At 43.4% G+C, this 25,578-nt stretch overlaps 1 protein-coding gene across 2 annotated transcripts; it reads right to left on the reverse strand.

Moving 5' to 3' along the window:
- Window positions 1-228: 228 nt before the first annotated feature.
- On the reverse strand, window positions 229-25,517 carry dhrs11a (dehydrogenase/reductase 11a). 2 transcript variants are annotated; one of them, XM_078791990.1, is made up of 7 exons: window positions 25,125-25,517; window positions 8,772-8,978; window positions 7,253-7,347; window positions 5,317-5,446; window positions 3,017-3,109; window positions 2,871-2,936; window positions 229-2,773 (listed from the first exon to the last, which is right to left on the reverse strand). In XM_078791990.1, exons 1-7 carry the CDS (start codon window positions 25,254-25,256, stop codon window positions 2,732-2,734), a joined length of 765 nt encoding a protein of 254 aa, XP_078648116.1. In that variant the 5' UTR covers window positions 25,257-25,517; the 3' UTR covers window positions 229-2,731. The 2 variants fall into 2 exon arrangements, with proteins under 2 accessions (XP_078648116.1, XP_057932825.1); XM_058076842.2 differs by having other exon boundaries at window positions 8,772-8,981; window positions 25,125-25,513.
- Between the last annotated feature and the right edge of the window lie 61 nt (window positions 25,518-25,578).

Below are 25,578 nucleotides of genomic sequence, written 5' to 3' on the forward strand. Positions count from 1 at the left end.
GTCGTTTTGCTAACAGCAGTGCCATCCTTTGGCCACATTTGGAACTGCAGCTATGAGTGTAAATAGTTGTACTGTACTTTTATCTGTATTTAACTAATGCATTTAAACGTGGTAACCAAACTATTTAAAAATGACCAAATCAAAGTTGTTCATATTGTTATACATCCCTTGGATACAGACTGTACTCATATATACATATATACTGTATATAAGAATAAATACAACAAATTGTGTGTGTGTGACGTATTTATTAGGTCAGATACAATAATGCAACAGGGCCTCGCTGAGGAAAATAACAAAAGTGGGATTTGTGTCGGGAATACAAAGGTCATGCTGCTCGTATGTGGCGTCATATCAACGTGTCACACGTGACCTAACAGCGTGCACGTGCAAAGTACGTAGAATGCTTATGAAGTCCTACACCGGCATGGACAGGGGCTAGACCAGGGGTGTGCCAAACTGCGGCCCGGGGGCCACATCTGGCCCGCGGTGTGTTGAAATACGGCCCACCCGTTCTTTCCAAAGTATTTCATTTAAACATAAAAGCTGGCATCATGGCTTGAGCCAACATTTTCATGGTTCAAGTAGCTGCAATTTCGTTATTTGATGTGGTCTGTTGTTTAAAAAGTACTCCTGAAAAAAGGGAGCACATAATAATAATAATAGTAATAATAATAACAATAATAATATAAAATAATAACAAATCATACAAAATAATAATAAATGTATTATTATAAATTTACAACACACTTTACATAAAATAAATGATCTCAAAGTGTACATACAGCAGACAGCATGACACTTTTACAGATACAGATACAATAATTCCAGGTGGACTGTTACGTGTAAAATATCGAGTCGCCCCCCCCCATCAATTTTGTTAAATCAATGCGGCCCACCCCTGGTCTAGACTGTAGTGTCTAGTGTTAGATCTTACCTAGTGATTCCTCTTTCATGACGTACAGTACATAGATTAGATATAGATCTGCGTTCCCTATATGTTGCCTTCAATGACTCCCGGCAATCAATTCAAAGTGCTGGATTGAAATGACACGACCAAAAGAAATTGGATTGCAGAAATTAAACGTGCACACAAACGCTATCGTTACTTTTTTGCTGACTGATTAAAAGTGGTCGTATTTCATTTGAAGGTCAGGTGGGTGGACCCGGATTGGAAGTAACGCTGGCAAGCCTCGGAGAATGTTAAGTACTTCCATTGAATCAAGTGAAAATGTGGCCGGGGTGTCCAAAGTGAAGCCCGGGGGCCGTTTTGTGCACAAAATTCATGATGAGTCATGACGCCAAGTTGTTTTGTCGCCTTTGACACAAAGTTGGGAGCTCGAAGTTTTGTTTGGGAAGCTTAGCAATACATTGACCTACATTGGACATGAGTTTGGCCATCAAATACACGAGTTTTGGGACAAAAATGGGCATAAAACATGAACAAAAAAATCCATATTGACTGATTTTTTTTTAAAGAAAAATTGTCAAAATATAATAATGCAGGGCGTTAATTACCTCCTAATATTGCATTTACCATGGGGATTTTTAAAAATATTTTCAAACTAACTTTAAAATAACAATGCACCAAAATCAGCGAATTCTTGACCGATACGAGGCTCCACCTACTCCATAACAAATATTCCACGTTGGAAAAATATTCCAACAATTCTTGATTATAACATTCATTCATTCATTCATTTTCTACTGCTTGTGGCTGATGGTGGAGTCGAACTAGGGTCCCCTCGCTGTGAGGCATGCGAGCTAACCACTTGTTCACCGTGCAGCCCAAATAAAAAAAAATGTTTTTTTTACCAAACGCGCATAAATCATAAAAAAGTAATAAAAATGTTGAAATTGATAGATAGCGCTCAAGTTTATCTAGAGATATGAATAAAAATAATTATAATATATGACTTAATTGTTATAACCAAGTATCAGGGGCACAGTAATACTTGTTATACAGTTAACGACTTTTGTTGTAAATTTATGAAAAAAACATCATAAATTTCTGAGGAAAAAACCCGTAAATTAAAAAAAATAAAGCTGTGGTAATTTTATGGGAATAAAGTGGTAATATTACGTGCCAGAGGGTTTTGGGGTCCCTGCATAGAATAGTGATTATTTTTTAATAGGAAAAAAAACTACACTTCCACTAAAGGTCATCTTTGTGGGTTCCTGACCTCGTATTTGTTACACCTCTCCGCATGCTTTCATTTGGTGGAAAAGGTTTGGACACCCCCGGTTGATGACAGCAGGTCTGCCCAGACTCTGGAGGTAAAGGGACCGCCATCGTAGAAAAACTAACAATTATTATCAACAAGAAATCCAGGAAATTCCAAAGAGAGATATGTGACATCAGCTAAAAATCAAATCATAATAAAGACAGTGTGCAGTCGTTAGCATCCTCTTCCCTCTGCCGTTTGGCGCGGCCTGATGTAGCGCTCGTGCCGCACGTGGGGTGTGGTCTCCGTGCGCGACTGAGGTCAACAAACTGATGTCTGCGTTCAGTAGTATTTTCTCTCTGGTCTATAAAGTCCACGACCTTCACTTCACCGCCTCCGGTTCTCCCCGACCCCCGGTGTCCCTTTCCGCACATGCACCCGCCGTAGAAGATGTACTAACCCCGTCCCCTTCCCTCCCGCGCCCAGCAGAGGTTGCCAATGGGTCGGCGTTGCTGCTGACGTGCGAGGTGGGCTCCTCCTGCAGCTTTCCCTTGCCGTCGGCCCTGCTATGACACCTGCTCCACCGGCCTCATCTGAACGTCTCCGATCTGAAAGGGGGGGGGGGGGGGGGGTTGGACGTGCGGCAAACGCAAATCAAACGTCGCTGGCGTTTCCACTTTGGAAGGAGACTCGGCGTTGGCCTACCTGGACGTGAGGAGGGGCACCCAGGACAAATGTGACTGCGCTGGCTATATCTTCTGCTTTTAAACACTGCACGTCGGTGGGGAGGGGCGGGGGGGTGGGCGACACAAGTTAGCTAAAATTGTAGCATCGGAAAAGCGTTCACTTACTTTCATGCTCTCGTACACCGCAGCTGCCTTCTCCGGATCGTTGTTGTGGTGACGGAAGGCAAACTCGGTCTCAACAATCCCGGGAGATATGCACTACAGGAAGGGAGGGTGTGGGGGTGGGGGTTAATAAAAGAACCACACGGTGAACAAATACTTGGCTTTGCTACGGAGGAAAAGCCTCAGGCTACATAAACCCAACAGCACACTTAGAAGAGAGAGGCCTGAAGGGGAGAAGCCAACGGCCCAAGAGAAAACACTTAGTGCACTTCTATACAGTACTTACCCCACAAGTGCACTTCCATACTGTACTTACCCGTCAAGTGCACTTCCATACAGTACTTACCCGTCACCATCCATACAGTCCTCCCTCCATTATCACGCTCAAACGTTTATGCTTGAAAATCCATGTTTTAGGCAAAAATATGCATGATTTTCTTAATTAGACATATTTGTTGGCTAATTATAAGTTGTATTCAACCACAAAACAGCATGATTGAATAATTCATATTTTTGAAACACTGTGATACAGTCAAGGCATTAACTTTGAAGCTTCTGGCCATCTAAATACGGTTTTTACCATTATTAGAGCTCTTAGACATGAAATAACACCCCTACAGCCACCTCTACACCCCTATTATCCAATATAGACATAATAAGAGAAAATAAGCCACCTTAAATAGACATAAATAGGAACACATCAACTCTTGTGTTAGCATCGATGGCTATCATCTCACTAATGTATGACGTTACTTTTATTAACAAGCAGTCACTTTCACACAGGAGCTGCTGTGGGGCGCTCGCGACACGGCTGACCCACAGAGATAGAAAGACGTAGAAAGCTCACACCCGGGCGCAACACACACACAGTGCTTCAGTGCACACGCCGCCATCTTGTCTAGCACGACTTGGCAGCAGTGTATAGGCATATATACTAAGGCGGGAATTTCAGAAAGCATCAGTAAAAACGTCGAAAGTCGCAAACAAACAAGGTTGTGCTACACAAGATGGCGGACTCGCGGCGACAAAAAGGTACGGCTCGTGAGTTTTCTATGTAATGTAGCTCTATGGGCTAACAGGCTGCTAGCACTCGGCTAACAGTGAAGTCTAGCCAGCTGACGGCACTTCGTAGGCCCTGCTTCTTAAAGGCACACACACAGATACGATATTGCACCTCCTTTGAATGCCTTCTAGTTCTATTTTCCTACATTTAGCCATCGTTAGCATGCAAAATAAATCAATTATTCATGAATAATAGACCATATTCAACCACCAAACAGCAATCAATTATTCAGGAATTGATTTTTTAAAAAACGGGATAGAGTGAGGGAGCAGTGTTGGATCTGCGATGTAGCGAGGGAGGACTGTAATATGGCCTTTTGGTCCCTGGGCCTCTTACTGCCGCCACCATCACGCAGTCCTACAATCCAGCCATTCGTCACCATCTTGCGTTTTGAATTTCGCAGGTTCACTCCATCACGGTTTCTCAGAAATACGACTAAATATATATATTATATATTTATATATTTATTATTTATATATTATAAATCCTGCTGTTTGCTAGAAAGTGCATATTTAAGGTAATTGTATTTGTAGCCTAAATCAAGCATTGTCAAACGCAAAAATGTTGTGATGATGTGTAGTATGCTACAGTATCCACTAGGTGTCAGTAATGTGACAGCAATGAGACACACAAGCACCACACCACGCTCCATTGAGCTCCCCCCAGCGCAGGAACACATTTGCAGCAACACACAGGTCTTAGGCCGTGTCCACACGTAGGCGGCTATTATTATTTTTCCACGATGTGGCTTGCCATCCACACCAGCCCACAGGTAGTTGGTACGAAAACCAAGGTTTTATGTGTTTGGGTGTGGATGCCAACAACTAATAACTACCTGCGACAACGTATGCTGTGACGTCACACATGCCACCCGCGTTTACATCAAACAACATGGATGCCCTGAGAACCGTTGGTAGCCATTTCTCAGGCTTCTCGCTTTTTGCTTGATTGTATTTGCAAGCCCAAATATTATTTGCGGTGTCAGGATGACATAGGATGATTCTGATTGGACAGAATTGTAGGAAGTACTGCCACCTACAGGTTTGCCATGCTTATGACTGTGGTTGCGTGTGGATGCATTTTTTTTTTTCATAAACAAAGAAGGGAAAATATGTGGTTTAAAAAAAATTCGCCACCACGTGTGAACAAGGCGTCATTCCCGTCTTTGAAGGTTCCTATTCCCCTATTCCGTCTACACCAAAGGGAGTCCAAAGAGGCTTCCAAGCGATGGAAAACTCACGGTGGCTCTGATGTGGGTGTTCGCGTCCCGCAGTTCTTGCCGTATTCCCTCAGTCAAGGCGGTCACCGCATATTTGGTGGCACAGTAGAAATGCACGTCAGCACTTGGCACCACTCGATGCCCGCTCATACTGCAACGGGCGGAGGAGAAGAGATGGTGTCAGTTGATGCTGCAGATAATTTGCACCGCTTGTTTCCCTTTGGCACACAAACCAAGAGGCACGTTTGTTCCAAATGTCTCCAGGAACAATCAGGTGATGCACACAACACTATGTATCTGGATCTGTTTATGACCACCAAACGGAACAATCATCTATCACTTCTATCACTATCACTTCTTCGTTTCATCCACGACCCCCCTGGCCCCCCTTTATGGACGTGATACCACCCCTAGCTAGACGGGCTACACATGTATGTCAGTAAAAAGAGCATCTGGAACAAAAGTAGGGATGTTTTTCTTGGTTTAGATGACAAATATAGAACAAATAGCATTAAAAAATTGGAAAGTAAGGAAAATAAATTTCTGGGGAATCACAATAGATGAAAATATGAGCTGGAAGCCTCATATTACAAATATACAACATAAGGTGGCAAGAAATATTTCAATATTGAACAAAGCAAAATTTGTTCTCAATCAGAAATCACTCCACACTCTTTATTGCTCTCTGGTTCTACCATATCTTACTTATTGTGTGGAAATATGGGCTAATAACTATAAAAGCAATCTTCACTCGTTAAATGTACTGCAAAAAAGGTCAGTAAGGATAATTCATAATGCCGCCTACAGAGAACATACTAACTCCTTATTTCTAAAATCACAAATACTTCAACTTGCTGATATAGTTCATCTTCAAACAGCTAAAATAATGCATAAAGCTAAAAATAACCAATTAGTTAAAAATGTCATCCAATACAAGAGAGGAGAAATATGATCTCAGGGAAGAAGTACATTTGAAACACTTCTATGCTAGGACTACGTTATGCTGGCCATAGCATTTCAGTATGTGGAATCAAACTGTGGAATGGATTGAGTAAGGAAATCAAACAATGCACAACGATGAGCCAATTCAAGAAACAATACAAGCAGTTGATGTTTGCTAAATACAAGGATGAAGAGTCTTGAACCAGTCATGATGTGCTATATATATCACTATATTGACACTTACTATGGTACCCATTATGGCATTGGATGCTCATATCACCGAGTACTTCGGTATGTGACAAAAAATTAAAAAAAGGAAAGCAGGAAGTGAACTAATGTAACAGTGACTGATTGTAAAAGTACCAGATGGAGGGGTAGGATTTAATAAGCTTTGTGTCACGAGCGGGCTTCACCCCCTTGTGACAGCTCTCTTAGTTTCCTTCTTTGCCTCTGTTCCGGTTTCCATGCCCTTATTTTGGTAACCACTTCCTTTGTTGTTCTCTACCGTTTTCCTTGCTCCTGCTCTTTTCACGCACCTGCTTCTAATTTCGTTATCCCTATTTAGTTCAGGTGTGTGCTCTTTCTGTTGTGGCTTCATTGTGAATTGATGTTGGTTTGGTTCGTTTGGTGGGTTTTGTATCCTGCTGCTGCCATTCGCAATAAAAGATTAATTTTATCCGCACATTTGGTCCTGCTCTCTGCATCCTGGGGTCGTACTGCAAAACTCGCAAGCCCAGACGTGACACTTTGCTTCTTCCTACTCCTTTTGGACATGTGGAACTGTGAACTGATTATGAGATGCACTCAATTGTAATCTGACGCATGTTCAAATGAAATAAAACCATTACCATGACCAAAAACGCCAACCGATGTTGGCCGAGCATCGTTAAGGACAAAGATGACTGAATGCTAACGAGCGCCAGAGGGGTCATGGATTCTGTGCGCTGCTACCAGGAGGTTATCCTTCCAGACTAGGAAGGTAGACAGCCTATTTCAACCTACATTGTTGCCTTACCTGTTAATATTGATGATGTGCCCATCATCCACATTCCTCTCCTTCATTGATTTGTACGCCTCCCGGGTGCAGATAGCCAAGGCCAGAACATTCACCTGCAGAGATAACCTCATTTAATCCTGCGCATGTTTTAATCAATGAATCCAGCCCAATGTGGAAGAATACATGCGGCGTAAATGCTTTGGGACAAGTCGTGGGACACGCCTCTTCGTGAATAATAAATCAAGCAGGGGCGGGCTAGACCACCGACCACTCGCTTCATATGAATTCTTCTTTTGGACAGTTCTATGCTTCCCACTTGGCTGTCCTGCTTGTCCCGTCTAAGCTGCTCCTGCAGAGACGCTGGTGGCCAGAAGGTTACATTCCACATCCAAACATTAAAAGGTTGGGGGAGGTGACCAAATCAGGTCAGCATGCAGATTAAACACAGGCTAAAAATACACTGGCCAACACGTTCATTTGGGCTGCTATGACAACAGATGGACGGGCCTTACCAATGCCGGACTCTGGAGACTTTAGAGCAGGGGGTCTTTAGTGGTCAAGAGCTCATTGAATCTGAATGTTTGGGTCTAACAAGATAAATAGCGCCACCTTTCATTAGCGGCCGCCCCCCCACTGGGCCACAACTTCTCTTCAGAGCCAATGGAGCATTCTCTCCGAGTATGCACACATCTACCCACTGAATGATGCCGTACATACACAAGAGAAGGGCTGCAATGCTTCCTGCTACTGCCCAACCACTAGCATTCGCAGCTAGCACCCGCCGCTTATAGCCACAGCTAACACCTGCAGCTAACACCCTTAGCTAACATCCTTAGCTAGCATCCGCAGCTAACACCCGCAGCTAGTATCTGCAGCTAGCACCCGCAGCTAGTATCTGCAGCTAGCACCCTTAGCTAGCATCCGCAGCTAGCACCCGCAGCTAGCATCCGCAGCTAGCACCCGCAGCTAGCACCCGCAGCTAGCACCCGCAGCTAGCACCCGCAGCTAGCATCCGCAGCTAGCACCCTTAGCTAGCATCCGCAGCTAACACCCTGAGCTAACAGCCGCAGCTAGCATCCGCAGCTAGCATCCGCAGCTAGTATCCACAGCTAGCATCCGCAGCTAACACCCTTAGCTAGCATCCGCAGCTAGCATCCGCAGCTAACACCCTTAGCTAACGCCCTTCGCTAACACCCTTCGCTACACCCGCAGCTAGTATCTGCAGCTAGCACCCTTAGCTAGCATCCGCAGCTAGCATCCGCAGCTAGCACTCGCAGCTAGCATCCGCAGCTAGCATCCGCAGCTAGCACCCTTAGCTAGCACCCTTAGCTAGCATCCGCAGCTAACACCCTGAGCTAACAGCCGCAGCTAGCATCCGCAGCTAGCATCCGCAGCTAACACCCTTAGCTGACACCCTTAGCTGACACCCGCAGCTGACACCCGCAGCTGACACCCGCAGCTAACACCCACATCCACTTGTCCCAGCATGTACAGTATATTCACGTGAGCATGAGCGTGTGCGGTCGGGGCCACCCACATCCATCATATTCCTCCAGCCTTCCGTTTTCCCGCTGAGCAGCGGCTCGTTATGGGCTAGTCCGGCATTGTTGATGCATACGTCCACACCCTTGTGGAGCGTCTTGATGGCCGAGAACATGGAGAGGATCTCCTCCTCGTTGGACAGGTCGCACTTGTAAGGAATCAGTGTGCCGCTGTAGCCCGCGCTCTGACATTCGGCCGCCAGCTTCTGAAAAACAGCAATCCAAGCAGCATGTAAGCCAGGGCGGGCAAACGTTCCTTTTTCATGTATTTGTTGCACAAAAAAATAAATACAGAAATACAGAAATACAGACGCACAATGAAAATACAAGAAAACCAGGGGAAGGAAACCTCTTGGGGTAAAAAACAAAACAAAACAAAAAAAACCCTATAATATAAATAAATACACACACAGGAGCTGTTGACCCCAGGATTTGTTGACCCCAGGAGTTTGCCTACCCCTGGTTTACATGTTGCTTTGATACGTTACACGTAAAAAAATTGCATTTTCTTTTGTTTGGGTGTACAACTATTTTAAAGCAACAGCTAAACCAGAGCTGGGCACGCTTTTTCATTTATTTTTTACATTTTATTCATTATTTGCATTTTCTAAATTTTATTGTATTTGTATGTAATTTATATTTATTTTAAATATATTTTAAAGTTATTTATCGTATGTACAATAAAAAAAAAACAAAGCAACATGTAAACCAGAGGGTGGCAAACCTTTTTTGAGTAAAAAAAAAACAAACAAAAACCCATAAATGACTAGAAAGTGCTGAATATTTATAATAGCTTGAGACTTGGGTAATTTAAAAACAACATTGCAAATCCTATTGCTGGTTCGGCTACAGCTTCAAGGTCAAAGGTTTTAAAAACAAAACTATTTGTGACTGATCAGCGTGCCGGATTGAACAGCTTAATGGGCCGTGTATGGCCCGCAGGCTGTCTTTTGACCATGTATGACGTGAAAGCACGCAACCCTGAGTTTTAAAAACCTTTCGAACCTCTAGGTGTCCGATATTGGTGCTATGATGCTTGCTATGATGCTTGTGCAGCCTGAGCAGGCAGCAGTCCAAGCGGGTCGGCTGTCCGTCCGGCACAGTGGGATTTGGAGCCACCCCCGACTGCCGGGCACAGCTGGCCCAGTCACCTGATCTCCAGGCCCTGAAGCCAGCCAGACAAGAGGAGGTGCAGGCAGGTGGGAGACGTGCCACCACACCAGGTTAGCGCGGGAGCCCCCCCTCCGTGTGACCTCACACGTGCCAGGATTCTGCTGTGACACGACTCGGCCCGAGGGTGGGAACACGTGACACATTCTGCAGACAAATTATTGCTTATAAACCATATTATGCTCACAATTATTTTTGGAGACCATTTTTATGAATGTGTGCAATACTCTCAACGTTATTTTTGAGACCTTTCAAACATTAATTGATTCATTGATTATCTTGACAGGCCTTGTGGCGCCTCAAGAAAATATCAAAGTATCCCGTTTAACTCATTTAAATCGCAAAGACGCACTTGTACGTTTCTACAAACCCAAACGCCCGATTGCAATTTTAGGCCACAGAAACGGCCACCAAGTGACAGCAGTGCATTCAATAAGAGCTCGGCAGAGATCACGTGGACAAAGCAGGCATGACGGGAAGGCGGAAGTGAGAGAGCGCAGCGTGCAGAAGGTTAGGCATTGATCACGGTGTTACATTAGTATATAATGTGTTAGTTTGACGTAAAGCAACGCCTTATTGTGTTGTTTATGTTGTGGCATAGTTCTTTAGATAGTTGAACTGTCACCAAAGCAAAAAATATTTGTGTCAAAGAGTGAAAATTATGATTGAAATGCAGTATTTCACAAACAGCTGGTTTTCTAGTTGGGAACTGATATTTTCCTGAAACGTACCGATGTTTCACTGCTGATTACTCAAGAAGGGAAAAAGGTAGAAACCAACTTTCTTTTTGTGATGAAAGACGTGAGTCTCATCGTTCTTTTGGTAGTGTCCATTTTTTTTACTGCCCATAGAACATAATATTCTGCCTAACGAAGGAGAAGGGGTTGTCTATGAGTTAAAACCAAGGCCTGGCAGACGGGTTCTAAGGTTGCTGCAAAGGAGACAGCGCTGTAAGCTGCATAGCGTGGCTGAGCAATGTTTACAGAAATGCCTCAACAAAGTCCAACAAACCGTAAACAGCACAACACAGGCAATTAGCATCATCGTTGCTGCTCAAGGCAAAATTAAAAGCTGGCAACGGCAACTGAGAAAAGTGTATAAATACTTCAGGTCATCATTTCAAATGTCAAGACCCAAAGGAACAAAAGGGTTACAAAGCGGTGCGATTGATAAGCCTCACTCTCTGGCACCTTAAGAGACAAGACAGGTTTAGGTCAAAGGTCACTGCTTTAAGTGTACATGGCTGACCCACTTCTTCCCGTCGCTCGGACACAACTTTAGTAACGCGCCGTTAACTCAGAGTGGTCGGATGTTTATTGTACGGCTAAATAAAATTGGATCATTCTGGCCTTTTTTCAGGTAAAAGACACCATAGAGCAAACCCACCCCAACTCACACTTTGGGTGTGCAGATTTCCTTGCTCTGCCTCTAATCTGTTTAGCCTGGATTATCCAGGGAGACAGCATTAGCTGACCAGACAAAATCAACAAAATGCTTCAACATTGAGCGTGCTTGTTTCAACTGTAACGCTTTCACCATCAAGACGGAGGAAAAGCCAGTCGGGAACGCCGGGGCGGTATTTCTAGAGAGAATGAATCATGTTAGTAGGGGTGAAGTAGAAACCCAGCAGAGCAGCTAGCAGGCTTTGATAGAGCTCCAACGACAGGAAGTCTCAGGCTGTGAATCAACGCGTGAGTGAGTGACTTTGGGGCACCAGCTGTACAACCACGGCCATGAAGGCCAAGACTGGCCCTCATAGCGGTCCCGGCTACAGCCAACTAACCTGTCCACACACACACACACACACACACACACACAGATCATTCATCTCCATCCAAAGCGTAACTGGATACCTTTGGGTGACTGCTCAGTGTCAATACAAGAGTGAAAAGTGGGTGAGAGCAAACCATAAAACAGGTTGTCAAGTGTTCTCCATACACTGTCTGTTATACACAACCACTCATGTGTGCTTTTTCTTTGGCCTCTGACCAAACTCTTCTCTTCCTCTTTTTGCTGTTGTGTGAAAAACATGACAAAATGCTGGTAATGCGGCCCGCCACAGATAAATGTGGACTGCCACAGATAAATATTTATATTATTATTATATTTTGTAATAATATTTTATTATATTTATTAATATGTTAAAAACGTATTTTGTTTAAGATATGGCGCTACCCGTCCATCCTCACTCGGCCTCTGACCAAACTCAGCCTCTTTTTGCTGACATTGTGAGATTCATTCATTTTCTACCGCTTTTTCCTCACAAGGGTTGCGGGGGTGCTGGAGCCTATCCCAGCTGTCTTTGAGCGAAAGGCGGGGTACACCCTGGACTGGTGGCCAGCCAATCACAGGGCACATATAGACAAACAACCATTCACACTCACATTCATACCTATGGACAATTTGGAGTGGCCAATTAACCTAGTGTGTTTTTGGAATGTGGGAGGAAACCGGAGTACCTGGAGAAAACCCACGCATGCACGGGGAGAACATGCAAACTCCACACAGAGATGGCCGAGGGTGGAGTTGAACCCTGAGCTGTGAGGTCTGCGTGCTAACCACTCGACCGCTGTGCCGCCTGTTGTGTGACAAACATGACAAAATGCTGTTAATGCGGCCCGCCACAGATAAATTTTTTTTGTTAAAACCATATTTTGTTTAAGATATGGCGCTACCTGTCCATCCTCGCTCTGAAACACATTTCAATGGGACTGTCTGACCCTCGTGAGGATAAGTAGTGTAGAGCACGTGTGAAATCCAGTCCGTGCTACAATTTCATCAGTCCTGAGGAACTATTTGAAAAGTATCATTGAGTTGGCCTGCTCGCAGTGATCCGAGTAACTAAGCAATTTCTGCGGTCTAAACTATTCCTCTGGCCTTTTGACTTGAAATAAATATTGTACACGGCACAAAATTCACAACCATTCTTAATAAGGGTGCCAGATTCTGACCAAAAGTCTAAGTAACTTAACTGTCCACTACTAAAAACTAGTCCACCCTGTCTGTGCAAAATAACACCTTCAAGAGGCTTAAGTCATCATTTTACCTATAGCAAAGCATGCTGGGAAGTACGTCATCCTTCCATTTCTCAGTCTTCCAGATTGCAAAGTTTTTGCCTTGGTATAAAATACTATTGCTTTTGCCCGGACATACAGAGAACGATGAAGAAGTGATCAAATAACCACGCCAAAACTATCACTATCACCTTAACACCAGGGAATAAGAAGATGTAGCAGGAGGGAATTCAGAGACTCAAATCTAGAGACTGTTTTATGATCTTATTGGATGCCTTTGGAGACATGAAATAACATATCGCTTTCCGGGTCCTTCTGTGGACCCCCTTCTCCTCATCTCAGACCACTTCCACAGGACGACAGATATTTTCAAAAACATACATTCCCCCCTCCAAAAAAAGTCTTACCCACATGAGTGGATGTACAGTTTGGCCAATCAGGAGCCCGAAAAAGCCACAACAGCTGATTGATATGAGATGTACAACGACAAGCACTTGAGATCGTATCTGTACGTCTGGAGAGAGACAGAAACGAGCACCGACCGCACCTCTATTTCTGACAGCGCCACAGAGAGACATCACATTTAAAAGCTGTCCAAAACGCACTCAGGAGGAAGTGGAAAGAACATTAGCCGAGCTCTAAGAGTAGAAGGCAGACACATTTAAAGTGGAGAGCCAAATCGATATTGGGAGGCGGCAGCCGTGAGCACAGAGAATTGAAAAAATTTGATTTGTCCGAGATTGGCTCAGGAGAACCCAGCCTCCCTTGACAAAAGAGGGCTTATAAATAGACTACAGTGGACTACTATGTCGGACTGACTGACAACCAAACGCTTGCACATTCACGAGCGACTTTGGCCAAAAACATAAGCAGAATGGGCGATAATAAAAGATTTGATTCGATGCAGTACAATTCATCAGGGCACTATGTATAGTAGTGTATGTATTTTAGTCTTAGCAGATATTACGGGCTTGTAGGGTGCCATTGGGGTTCATGTAGTTATTAGGGGTGTGAATCTCAGCACTGAGGACGATTCAATACACATCTCAATGCACTGCCAGCGATACCATACTTTAACCATACTACATGGCGATACGATTCACCGTCTTCACGATGCAATAATCATTTAGTTCAAATCAATGCAATCCGATATGATATGGTGCAATTTCTTGCGATATGATGCAATTCAACATGATGCAAATAAGCAAAGGGAAAAAATGGAATTCCGTATGGTCCTACAAAAAGGATTTGGCTTTATTCCTTCTAGGCACTTGGCAGTAAATTCAACTAAAGTGCTGTTTGTCTTTTTTACTATGCACCACTTCTTCATCATTCTTTTTGCCATCTTAAAACAGCAACAACTTTTCAAAAACAACTTTCCTCCCACTTTCACATGGGCTATGCAATTCCAATAGCAGTGGTTCAGTGGTGGAGTCAGACAATTCAACAATAATTACTGCTGTAAAAAATACAGTACAGGAACAACAAAGTTAAAGTGACACTTTCAACAGTGCAATCAATGTTTGTTTATATTCCTGTCTGCAAAACATACTGCTAATATGAATGAGCTAGCAGCTAGGCTAATACAGTAGTGAGGAGCAGAAAGTGGAAAACAACTTCTACCCTTTTTAAATTGTTTCCAAATTCAGGAAGAAGCCAACTGCTCTGCTGTTCTAATGTCACCTGCTGTGCTGGGAGACTTTTTGACACGTTGTACGGCTTCTTAACACGGCATTCTTTGCAAATGACGGACGTTTAGTCGAGCTTTCCGTCATTCTTTGAGAAACGTTGCGGGGGGGTTAAATATAGAAAGTTCCTCGCTGCTGCTTGCTACGAACGTCCATGCTGTTTTACTCGTAGTTGGATGTGCCTCACGGCTTCCGTCCGTATTCAATACAAAACGCCAAATAATGATGGTGCATTCATTGTGCCTGGGGAACAGCATATGGGGAGAAGTTGAACATATAAAACGGCGCTTGCATCGGATTTTACCGATACCCACAAACGCATCGCAATGAATCTAGATTTCACCCGTCAATTGCATCCATACCCAGTGAATGAGCCGATGCACTTGCATCGCGTGCATGCGCATCGATGTATCGTTTAATATCGATTGTTTTCCACACCCGCAGTAGTTATGCAAGGTATGCAAACATATTGTGTGAAATATACTCAGTAAAAGCAGAAATTAAAACTAAGGCTGTCAATTAATTGCAACTCATCACATTTTTCCATATTTAATTTGTAAATAATCACAATTAACAGGGTGCCCGTTTTGATCTGGCTGCCGCATTGCGTCTTAGACAACAATCATGTCTTGAACAAAGGTCGTTGTAACCTTACATGCTCATTTATCGCATTCTTCCGTCATTTCCAAGCATTTAGAATCATTTTCTGCAGCCGTTTGTAACAGTGAGGCACAGGAGGACACTGGACAATCTGCTGTCCATCGTGGACAACCCCAGCCACCCACTCCATCGGACAAGAGAGGGGCAGCAGAGCTCATTCTCCAACAGACTCCTCTAGTTCCGTTCCCACAGTGAACGCTACAAGACTTCATTCATTCATTCCAAACGACATCCATATTGCACTTCACCCGTCTGTAAAAGATCATTCACAACATTATTGTGCTGTACTCTTCCCTCCCTTGTATAAAGTGTAAATTTATTGTATTTATGATATTTCTATATATTTGTAAATATATTTTTATATGATTTTATTCATATTGCATTGCATTTTATTTTAGTGTGTGTCTTTTTCTTCTGCGACTGTAACCAAGCAATTTCCCTTCTGGATCACAACAATGACTGTAAAACGATTAAAACATGTTTTGTGTTAACATTTTGGAGAATTGTGGTGCAACTGTCTGAGTTAGCAAAGGGCTACAAAGTCAACCCCTGATGATGTCATAGACAGGCGACGGAGCCAGCTGACGTCTGTCCAGGACATTTTTGTAAGAACACTGAGGGACTCAAGCAGTGTTTTAGTAACGCAGCATATCTGAGACCAAAGTTTGGCATACTGTACGTTTTCTAACCGGGGTGTACGCTAACCGAGGCGCCACTGTACTTAGCTGATAACATATGGGTGGGGAAAATAAGTGTTATAGCATGAAAAAGCTGGTCAAAGTCTGTAAAAAGTTTCCCTTTATAGTACCTCAGACACACAAAGCAATTTTGCCTGTCATACTCCATTTCCATCATAATTAACGAGACTGTTGTGCAACGTCCACAAATCCTTTGCAGCCTTTGGAAGCAAGAAATTGCAGGAAAAAAAGGTAAAACCGAGGTGAAATTGGGGGCATAAAATCTGTATTGAACCTGACTGGTATACATTGCAGAGAGCAATATGATTTAGTGCACGGGAAACATGGAGGACGTGCACAGCATGACCAAACCAAAGACAACTCGCACTGATTCCATCTTCAGCATAATTGCACTGTCAGGAGTACCACTGGTGAGCTGATATGGAATGAAATGACGCTTGAAGAGACAGAATCCACCTCTTATCTGAGCAAGCGATCTTGTGAGGACTCCTTATCCTTGCTAGCAAAAAACACTGAATGCCAAACATTGAGGTTGACCTAATGGGGTTAAAGGTGAGTGCAGTGCAGTGTAGACGGTTAAGTGATAATCTCTTCCTCCCACTAAAAGGTCTAAAGGTTGAACGGGATGGTTTTATTGCACGTTGCTTGTTATGGTCTAATCACTTTGGGGCAGATAAGCAACTTGATGACTTGTTTGTGCCCGTGCTCGGGACCTTGTGGAGACTTAGCAAGAAACGACATTACTTTTATTTATTTATGTTTAAGAACGCCTCAGCTGACGGCCAACCCGACTTAAGTGGCGTAAATGACCAAGAGTGGCACACTACCAGGGAATGGGGGGGGTGTCGTAATCGGCTGGTGCAACCAGTGAGGTAAGGTTGTATTTCCCCAAACAAAGTCATAATCACAAGCATGGTGCATCTGTGTCAGCAGTAAGAACCACCATGAGAGAAGCCGGCGCCGCCATGTTCACACGCTAATCATGTGACAAAAATGGCCCTTTTGTTTGCAGTTGAGACATGCTGAGGTTTGAAGTCCTTACATTATGTATGTGTGGCCTCCATCTCACCTGACTCTCTTGTTCTTTGCATTTTGGGGGGGGCTTTGGTGGGTCTCTTCAATTATACAGCAAAGGGAACGGTGCCGTCATTTCATGCCACCATTTCCTCTGGTGTTCCATACCGTCATTTATTTGCAGGCGATCCAGCATGATTGGACCGCCGCAGAAGGATAATTATAATAGGACCTCAACACATGCAGGGTGCCAGACAACGTGGCTGAGCAGGAAGAGGGCAGGTTATAGTACGTTCAAACACTAGAGCCCCCCATTGCGGGACCTAACTGTGACAGACAGCAGCATTTGCTGACAGCTATCCCGCCGCAAACGGACAAGTTTCATTCATGAACTTTGCTTAAATATCTTGTATATCGTTTGGACTTGTGTTCTACATTTGGATTTTTGAAAGCAAGTTGAGCCCATGCTCACAAACTACACACGGGACTGGTCAACGGCCATTCATGGCCATTGTGAAATCTTCACCGACTGAGAATTTACACGCCAGCTGCACGGATCAGCTGTGTGAACCACTACACTACTCTTCCTGAATCTACTCTTCTGTCAAGTCAATGCCCACTATGATAGTGGCTATGGTGGACGGATTGCTGGATGGACGGATGAATTGCTGGATGGACTGACGGAAGGATGGACCGATGGATGGATTGCTGGATGGACGAATGGACGGACAGACGGACGAATGGATGGACGGATTGCTGGCTGGACGGAAGGCTGGACAAACTGACGGACGGATGGACGGACATGACTTCACAGGAGCTCAACATCTGGATCCCACATAGCTGGCCCTCTAGTCGCCTCACAGAGTTCATGTTTACCAATCAACAACATTCTTTCACCTTTGCTCCCTGCTGCTCATATGCACTCACAGGCCACAGCAGACTCACCCTAATGAAATCAAATGAAATCTGCCATCACATAGAAAACGATACTTAGCATTTGCTGCATCTACCAACAGATCTATTACAGTGTGCTTGGGTGTTAGCTAACAGGATTACTCTATCCACGTTTTGATCCAAACGTGCACCAAAATGGAGTATGTGACAATCCAGCAGATTGTGTCAACTAGCCCTGACTCATGCAGACAGAAGCAGCAAATACTGGGTGTCATGTTGATAGAATTTCTACTATGGACATACCGATAAGATATTGATATCTGGCCAAAATCAAGAAAAACATCTTCCTGGGTATTAAATGTCCCATGTAACGACGTGGACATCTACCACTTATAGACTGGAAATGAATGAAAAAGCAAATGGCTGAGTTTTACCGAGTACCAGCCCAAGAACAGATGACAACAACATCTGTATTGCACATCTACGTGTACTTTTACTATGGAAATCTGCCATATCACACCTCTTCCGATGTTTGAGAACTTGGGTTGCATCTGTTATTTGGGCAGGTGTACCTAATGTAGTGGCTGGCGAGTATGAGCCCCCCCCCTCCCGTGCATGTACAAGCAGGATCAGAGAGCCAGCGCATGCATAAAGTGTCTCTGACAAGACAGGACGGGACAGGAGGCGCCCCACCTACCATGGCAGGAGGCTCAAGCGGGGAGTGTCGAGGCCAGTAAACCTTAAACCTTGACAAGGTGATAAGAACAGAGAGGAGAGCTCAGTGGTGGTGCGACTGGTAGGGGTCGCCGGGCTGTCCTGCCTCATTAGACTGGCGGCCACATGAGATCCCAGTGACCGTACGACACTCCTCGAAACACACAGGTTGTGACCATAATGCGCTATCATGGTTCGGTTGACATGGAGAGAAAACTCCGAAAGAAAGCTGTGAATGTTGCTTCTCTTCCCCCCTGAATCCACAAACACAGGACGGATTATTCTCCTTTTGTTTTAAGTCTTTGTTGGCTCCAGGTTAAAGTCCAGGTTAAAACATCGGCGGAAAAGCCGTTTGTGCGGTACAGCAGAAGAGAAATGAAAACACCAAGAGAAGGCTGAGGGTGTGCGATGAAAGAGAGTCAAGCTGCCTGACCTGACCGCACGCAATTCAAATCCCTTCAGGAATGAAATCAATCCGTTGTGAAATAAAAAAAAGGACGGGCTTGTCCAGTCGTTACCTGGTTGCCGAGACGGATTTGCAGACAGAGATGAAACATCTGAGCAATTAACCAATAGGAAACAACATAGAACAAAACGGTTGGTCAACTAAGGCCTTTGGTATTTGTAACACCGCATATTTCCTCCTCTGCGTTAATGAAAAAAACGGCGTCCACACGTAGCTGTATATATGCGATGGATCGTGATGTTCGGAAATTGTCACGCCATTTCTCCAGGGGGACGACTTCAATCTCAAAGTTCTCCCACCAGCTGGCATAGCGTCCCGGTCTGACCCAGGGCTGGGACGATGTGTCTACGTCATCAATGACATTGACACAAAAAATACATCGACACAAGAACTGCATGTCGATGCGCCTTCACTCAGAATTAATGGTGGGTTTCAGTGAACATTCCGCTTCATTCAGTAAAAATAGCCGTTCATTTCGGTCAATTGGTCGTTAGCCTGTGATCTCCCCCTGTGCATAGACCCGATCAGTCGTGTCGTTTCGACGTTTCGATCGACGTTTGTTCCGACCCAACAGCTCACCAACTAGTGCTGTGTCGGTCATGAACAAAACGGCCGGCGGACTGACTGGGTATTTTATGGGCGGTTCATTCGTTCGCAAAAAAGAGCAAGTTCTTTTGACCCGTTCATTCACTCTACTCAGAATCAAAACATGGCGGCGGCCGTGGCAACACACTCGCGTCTTGCTAACATTTCTTTTTAACTGACACAGACACACACTCCTCAAATACACGCTATAGTTAGTTTTATTTCTATTATTATTGTTATTAGTATTATTCATGTCATTATACTTTATTGATACAGGCAGATCATTTAGAAATATATATTTTTATTAACCTGTGCATGTTTTCAGAGACTAATCAGGGACTTTCAGGGATTAATCGATGCATCGAAAATCTATTTTCTAGATTAATCGATTACCGAAATAATCGTTTAACCCAGCCCTAATTAGGGCTTGCAAAAACGAGCAAGCAAAAAGCGTTTGAACAATAACTACAACCAGCATAGTTCTGAGGGCATCCATGTTGTTTGTGATGTAAACACAGGTCCCATGTGTGACATCACAGCATACTTTGTCGCAGGCAGTGACGTTTGTCAACATAAAATGGCACATTATTTGCGCATAATCACATTTTCTCCGAATATACACGTTATTATTAATACTTAATAAATAATTATTATTATTAATTATTATTATTATTTTACAATCAGCTTATTCATGAGCGTAAAGGGGTCTTGCTACCCTGATTTGTTATAATTGCGCCGCTGTCCCCCACCATAAACATACTGTACATATAGCTGTGAAAAGATGCTTATCAGTTGTTGCTATCATGGAATAGTGTTTAGAAGACAAATTTTTACCGTACTTAGGTACGTAAGTCATCAGTAAAATGATTTTTGTCTTAAACATTCCGCTTTTGGAAAAGAAAACCAAGTTACAGTATCACTCGGACACTGTGAACATCCAGCAGCAACACAACATTTTGAAATTACTAATATTTTGCTGAAAATATACTGGACCAAGTAGGCGATGTACCTCGAGAAGTGTTTGTTTACTCGGTTCGTCATGAACCATAAAAGTAGATTTTTGCAAATTTATCGTTTGCTTTCAAAAACTGAACAATGCTGAACACAATTACCAACAATGTAGAACATATTTAAGCAAATTTATATATCAAGACAGGGACCCTTTAAGCGGGGTCCACTGTAGTTAAAAAAAAAAGCATCACTTTTGTACTTTGAAGAATCCACAGTGGCAAGATTCGTCTTTCAACAGAATAGAAGAGTTCATGAGAAAGTGTATTGCTGCTTCTTGGATGCGGTCCCATCTCGGCCATTCCTGCAGAAAGCCCATGGTGACCGCGCGCCTCCCGTCTGCCCCCACCGCTGCCTGCTTACAAGACAGCACAACAAAACTGCTGCTACGCTTAACTTTTCCTTTCTCAACGCTGCACAGATGCGACGCCATTTAAATCCACCTTTGGGTGCGCTCGTGCTTCCATCTGCGCTCGTCTAATACTGTATGAACAATAACGGCCTTTATTTGCACGCGTGAAAGAAATACACACCAAAGGGGAAGTCAAGAACAATTGCTTAGTGACAGACACTTGCATCCCCCACTTGCTTTGGCACAGCTACAGCCCAGTTTACATAGCCGCGAGCGTACAATACCGCCTTTGTCTCTCATCTCACACACACAACTTCCCAAGGATCTGCTGTCAAACGGAAGACAGCAACCTCTCACTCCTTTCATCTCGCTATCCATCTCTGTGGCATCATATTTGGGAAGCGACTAAGAGTAACTGAGGCTGCTCTGGCTGAAATGCAGCCAAACGCTTGGGCGGTGACGGCCATTTGCACAGTGCAATTTCCCATTTAAATTGCGGTGACCTTGTTTTGAGAGTGACACATGTCAGCGGCAGAAGCAATGACAGCTTCTGCTGCAGTTAACTATTGACAGGACAGGACATGTGACCAGACTATGAATGGCGGCGAGGCAGCCTTATTGCGCAAGCCACACTCACTGGAAGCATGTACGGGCGGGGGCGAGGGCGTGCAGTTGAGGTGGGAGACATGCTTGTGTGTCAAAAACAAGGCGTACATGAATGGAGAGTTAATGGTTAATCACTCTTTACGAGTGAAAAACTAACTAAAATGATTTATACGACCATCCACGACAGAGTTACTGACAATACACAAACACCAAAACTTCATTTTCCTATTCACAAATAACAGACTAAATATCATACACGTGTATTAGGTAAGCAGCTCCAATCTCCATGCTCCATGCTCCACACAATGGTAACCTTACAACAAGGCACAAAAATGACAGCAGTTATTTTTGTGCAGTCATTCACTACCAAAGACATATTTAGATGTTTTTTCCCCCACCCCAACTCTCCATCCTGAAGACGTATGTATCTGTGTATCTGTGGATGTATCTGTCTTTTATGTTGTTTTGCACGAGAGGCAAGAAGAGGTTCTTCATTTGTTCCTCAGCAACTACTCCAAATGTATGTGTCCAAGTTACTCAGTAACTACTCTACTCGTTAGTTCCCCATTAGTTCTTCAGTAACTACTCCAAATGTATGTGCCTAAGTTTCTCAGTAACTACTCTACTCGTTAGTTCCCCATTAGTTCCTCAGCAGCTACTCCAAATGTATGTGTCTAAGTTCCTCAGTAACTACTCTACTCGTTAGTTCCCCATTAGTTCTTCAGTAACTACTCCAAATATATGTGCCTAAGTTCCTCAGTAACTACTCTACTCGTTAGTTCCCCATTAGTTCCTCAGCAGCTACTCTAAATGTATGTGCCTAAGTTCCTCAGTAACTACTCTACTCGTTAGTTCCCCATTAGTTCTTCAGTAACTACTCCAAATATATGTGCCTAAGTTCCTCAGTAACTACTCTACTCATTAGTCCCATTAGTTCCTCAGTAACTACTCCAAATGTATGTGCTTAAGTTCCTCAGTATCTACTGTACTTGTTAGTTCCCCATCAGTTCCTCAGTAACTACTCCAAATGTATGTGCCCAAGTTCCTCAGTAACTACTCTACTTGTTAGTTCAACATTAGTTCCTCAATAACTACTCTACTCGTTAGTTCCCCATTAGTTCCTCTGTAACTACTCTACTCATAAGTTCCCCTTAGTTCCTCAGTAACTACTCCTAATGTAGTATGTGCTTAAGTTCCTCAGTAACTACTCTACTTGTTAGTTCCCCATTACTTCCTCAGTAACTACTGTTAGTTCCCCATTAGTTCTTCAGAAACTACTCCAAATGTATGTGCCTAAGTTCCTCATTTAGAGTAGTTGTTGAGTTCTCAACAACTACTCTAAATGTATGTGCCTTGGCTACTCAGTAACTACTATAAATATGTGCCTTTGTTTATCAGAAACTACTCTAGTCATTAGTTCTTCATTAGTTCCTCAATAACCACTCTAACTTTACCTGCCATACCTCCTCAGTAATTACTCTACACATTAGTCCCTCATTATATCGCCATATGTTCCTCAGTAACTACTTTAAATTTGTGCCTCAGCTCCTTAGCAACCACTCTACTCATGAGTTCCTCTGTAACTACTCAAAATGTATGTGCCCTGGCTCAGTGACTAATCTACACATTAATTCTTCATTACTTCATTAGCTCCTCAGTAACTACTCTACTCCTTAGTTATTAATTAGTTCCTCAGTAACTACTCTAAATGTACCTTAGCTCCTCAATAACTACTCTAAATGTATGCGCCTTAGCTCAGTGACTATTCTATCATTAATTCCTCATTTGTTCATTAGCTCCACGGTAACTCCTCTGCTCATTATTTCCTAATTAGTTCTTCATTAGTTTCTGGGTAACTACTGTAAGTGTATGTGCCTTAGTCATTACTTCCTCATTAGTGCCATATCTACTCTAAATGCTGTCTAAAATACTGCTTTTTTAGACTTTTTAAGACCATAATGTAGAAAACTTCAGACCGATTTCACATCCATACTGGCAAAATAAAAAAGGCATGAAGGAGATGTGCCGAGTACGCGAGCTGGTTGTGCTCCATAAGTCAAAGATCTCTGCAAGTACTGATGCCTCTGGTTGGTATCGGACTGAAGTGTCAAACTACATTGTGACAGACGTCATCAATAATGTCAGGCCCCTGAGTGCCCCCCCCCCCCAACACCACTTTCAAAGTGTGGTGAGGCAATCTGACACTACCTGAAGAGCCAACACACACACACACACACACACACACACACACAATTAGCAGCAATCATCTGCCTTTCTTTTTGTGTCACTGGAGTAAAAGTACACAACAAGCTTTGCCATTACGTCTTCACTCCCCCTTGTTTCTTTGACCTCTCTAAAGAAGGTCAACCCCCCCAAAATGTTTGCACAAAGACTCAAACATATTAGCATATTGGTGCAAAATTCCTCATTGCAGGAAACACTGGATCAGTGTTGAGAAGTGGGAATACAACCACATCCCTGTGGCTGATGTTTCATTCACGCCATGCCTTGAACGTGTTGTCTCTCTTACAGTATTTACACGGTTAGCTTTCATCATGAAAAAAAAGTGTAGCACTACATCGATAGCCTACGACCCTTTTTCTTTAGAAAAATCAAAAGAATGGGAGGGTGGGCCAAATTTAAATATTTGTTTGAATTTTGTAAAAAGGATTTTAAAATCTTTTATATATATTTAAAGACAAATCTTTATGTTGTTGCGCTTTGCTCTATTTTTTTTCATCTGTGGTTAATTAGAGAAAATGCATTTTATTTAATGTGCCGCTCAAAAAAAATGTAAAAATAAAAAAAAAGAACCCCGGGTTGGACACCCTCCTTATGCAGTACCAAAAGTAACAAACAAAAGGTGAAAAAGGTAAATAATAACAAATACAAATTATAATACAATACAATAAAATAAATAAAAATAATAAAGTAAGTAATACAAAATAAATAAAAACAAATAATAAAATAACGGAAAAAGAAAACACGATACGTGCTAAAAGTAAACAAATAAGTCAAAATAATAAACGCTTGAATGACAAGGAGGTAAGTTAAAACAAGTATAGATTAAAGACAAATGCATAAATAAGTAAATACTACAAAAGAATCAGGCAGAAATAATAACTGAATAATATAATAATGAATAATGCTGACAGAATGAAGTACATGGAACGGGGATAATTCATTTGCCGTTCAAGGTAATGTTTACGCTGTATTGTTCCTGCGTGCAGTTAAAGCAGTCATTGCTAAATTTGGAAAAGAAACCAGTGTCCCAATCTATGTGATTATTTATAGTGTTGTATAATTGTATAATTGAGTGTGCATATCATTTGAAGTCAACGGCTTTTTTACGTTCCAAATGTCCTTCGTTGCCTCACGCTAGCTGAAGTTGTCAAGCTAACGTTAGCTAGGTAGGTGTTGCACTAGCCTCCCCTATGAGTCAATGCTTAACGCTTGACTTCACGACATCCAATTCAATACCTCGATTTTGTCGACATTCCTGGCGCAGCCGACCACCCTCATGCCTTGTTGGACCAGCGCCCGGGCCACAGCCGCTCCAATACCCACGGAGGCTCCGGTCACCAGGGCCACTCTGCCTTTCCACCGCTCCATCGCCAGCAACGCAGTCCTCACCGGCACGGTGCACTTAAGCTTCTAACGTCAGTGGGCTTGGTTCCGGCAGGCGTCTACTGGTAATGCTGGTGAATCACGCTGTTCTCGATTTGCAGGATGCTTCGATCTCCTGGTTTCAGTCTGTGCAGCATCCGAGAGCGCGGCGTCGGTGGTGCGTAAAGGCAGCAGATCCATGCGCTCCTCTGGATGACATGAGCCGGGATTGTGTTAAAGGTTTGCTCTCCCCCCGCCCCCGACACCGCCCACTTTCTTGTTCAGATCTGCTTGTGCTTAACTGCTCTCGGTGTCTGGGTCGCTTCCG

The sequence above is a fragment of the Doryrhamphus excisus genome, linkage group LG1, assembly GCF_037039965.1.
Source record: "Doryrhamphus excisus strain RoL-2023G ecotype Guam linkage group LG1, RoL_Dexc_Guam_v1.1, whole genome shotgun sequence".
Classification (NCBI taxonomy): domain Eukaryota; kingdom Metazoa; phylum Chordata; class Actinopteri; order Syngnathiformes; family Syngnathidae; genus Doryrhamphus; species Doryrhamphus excisus.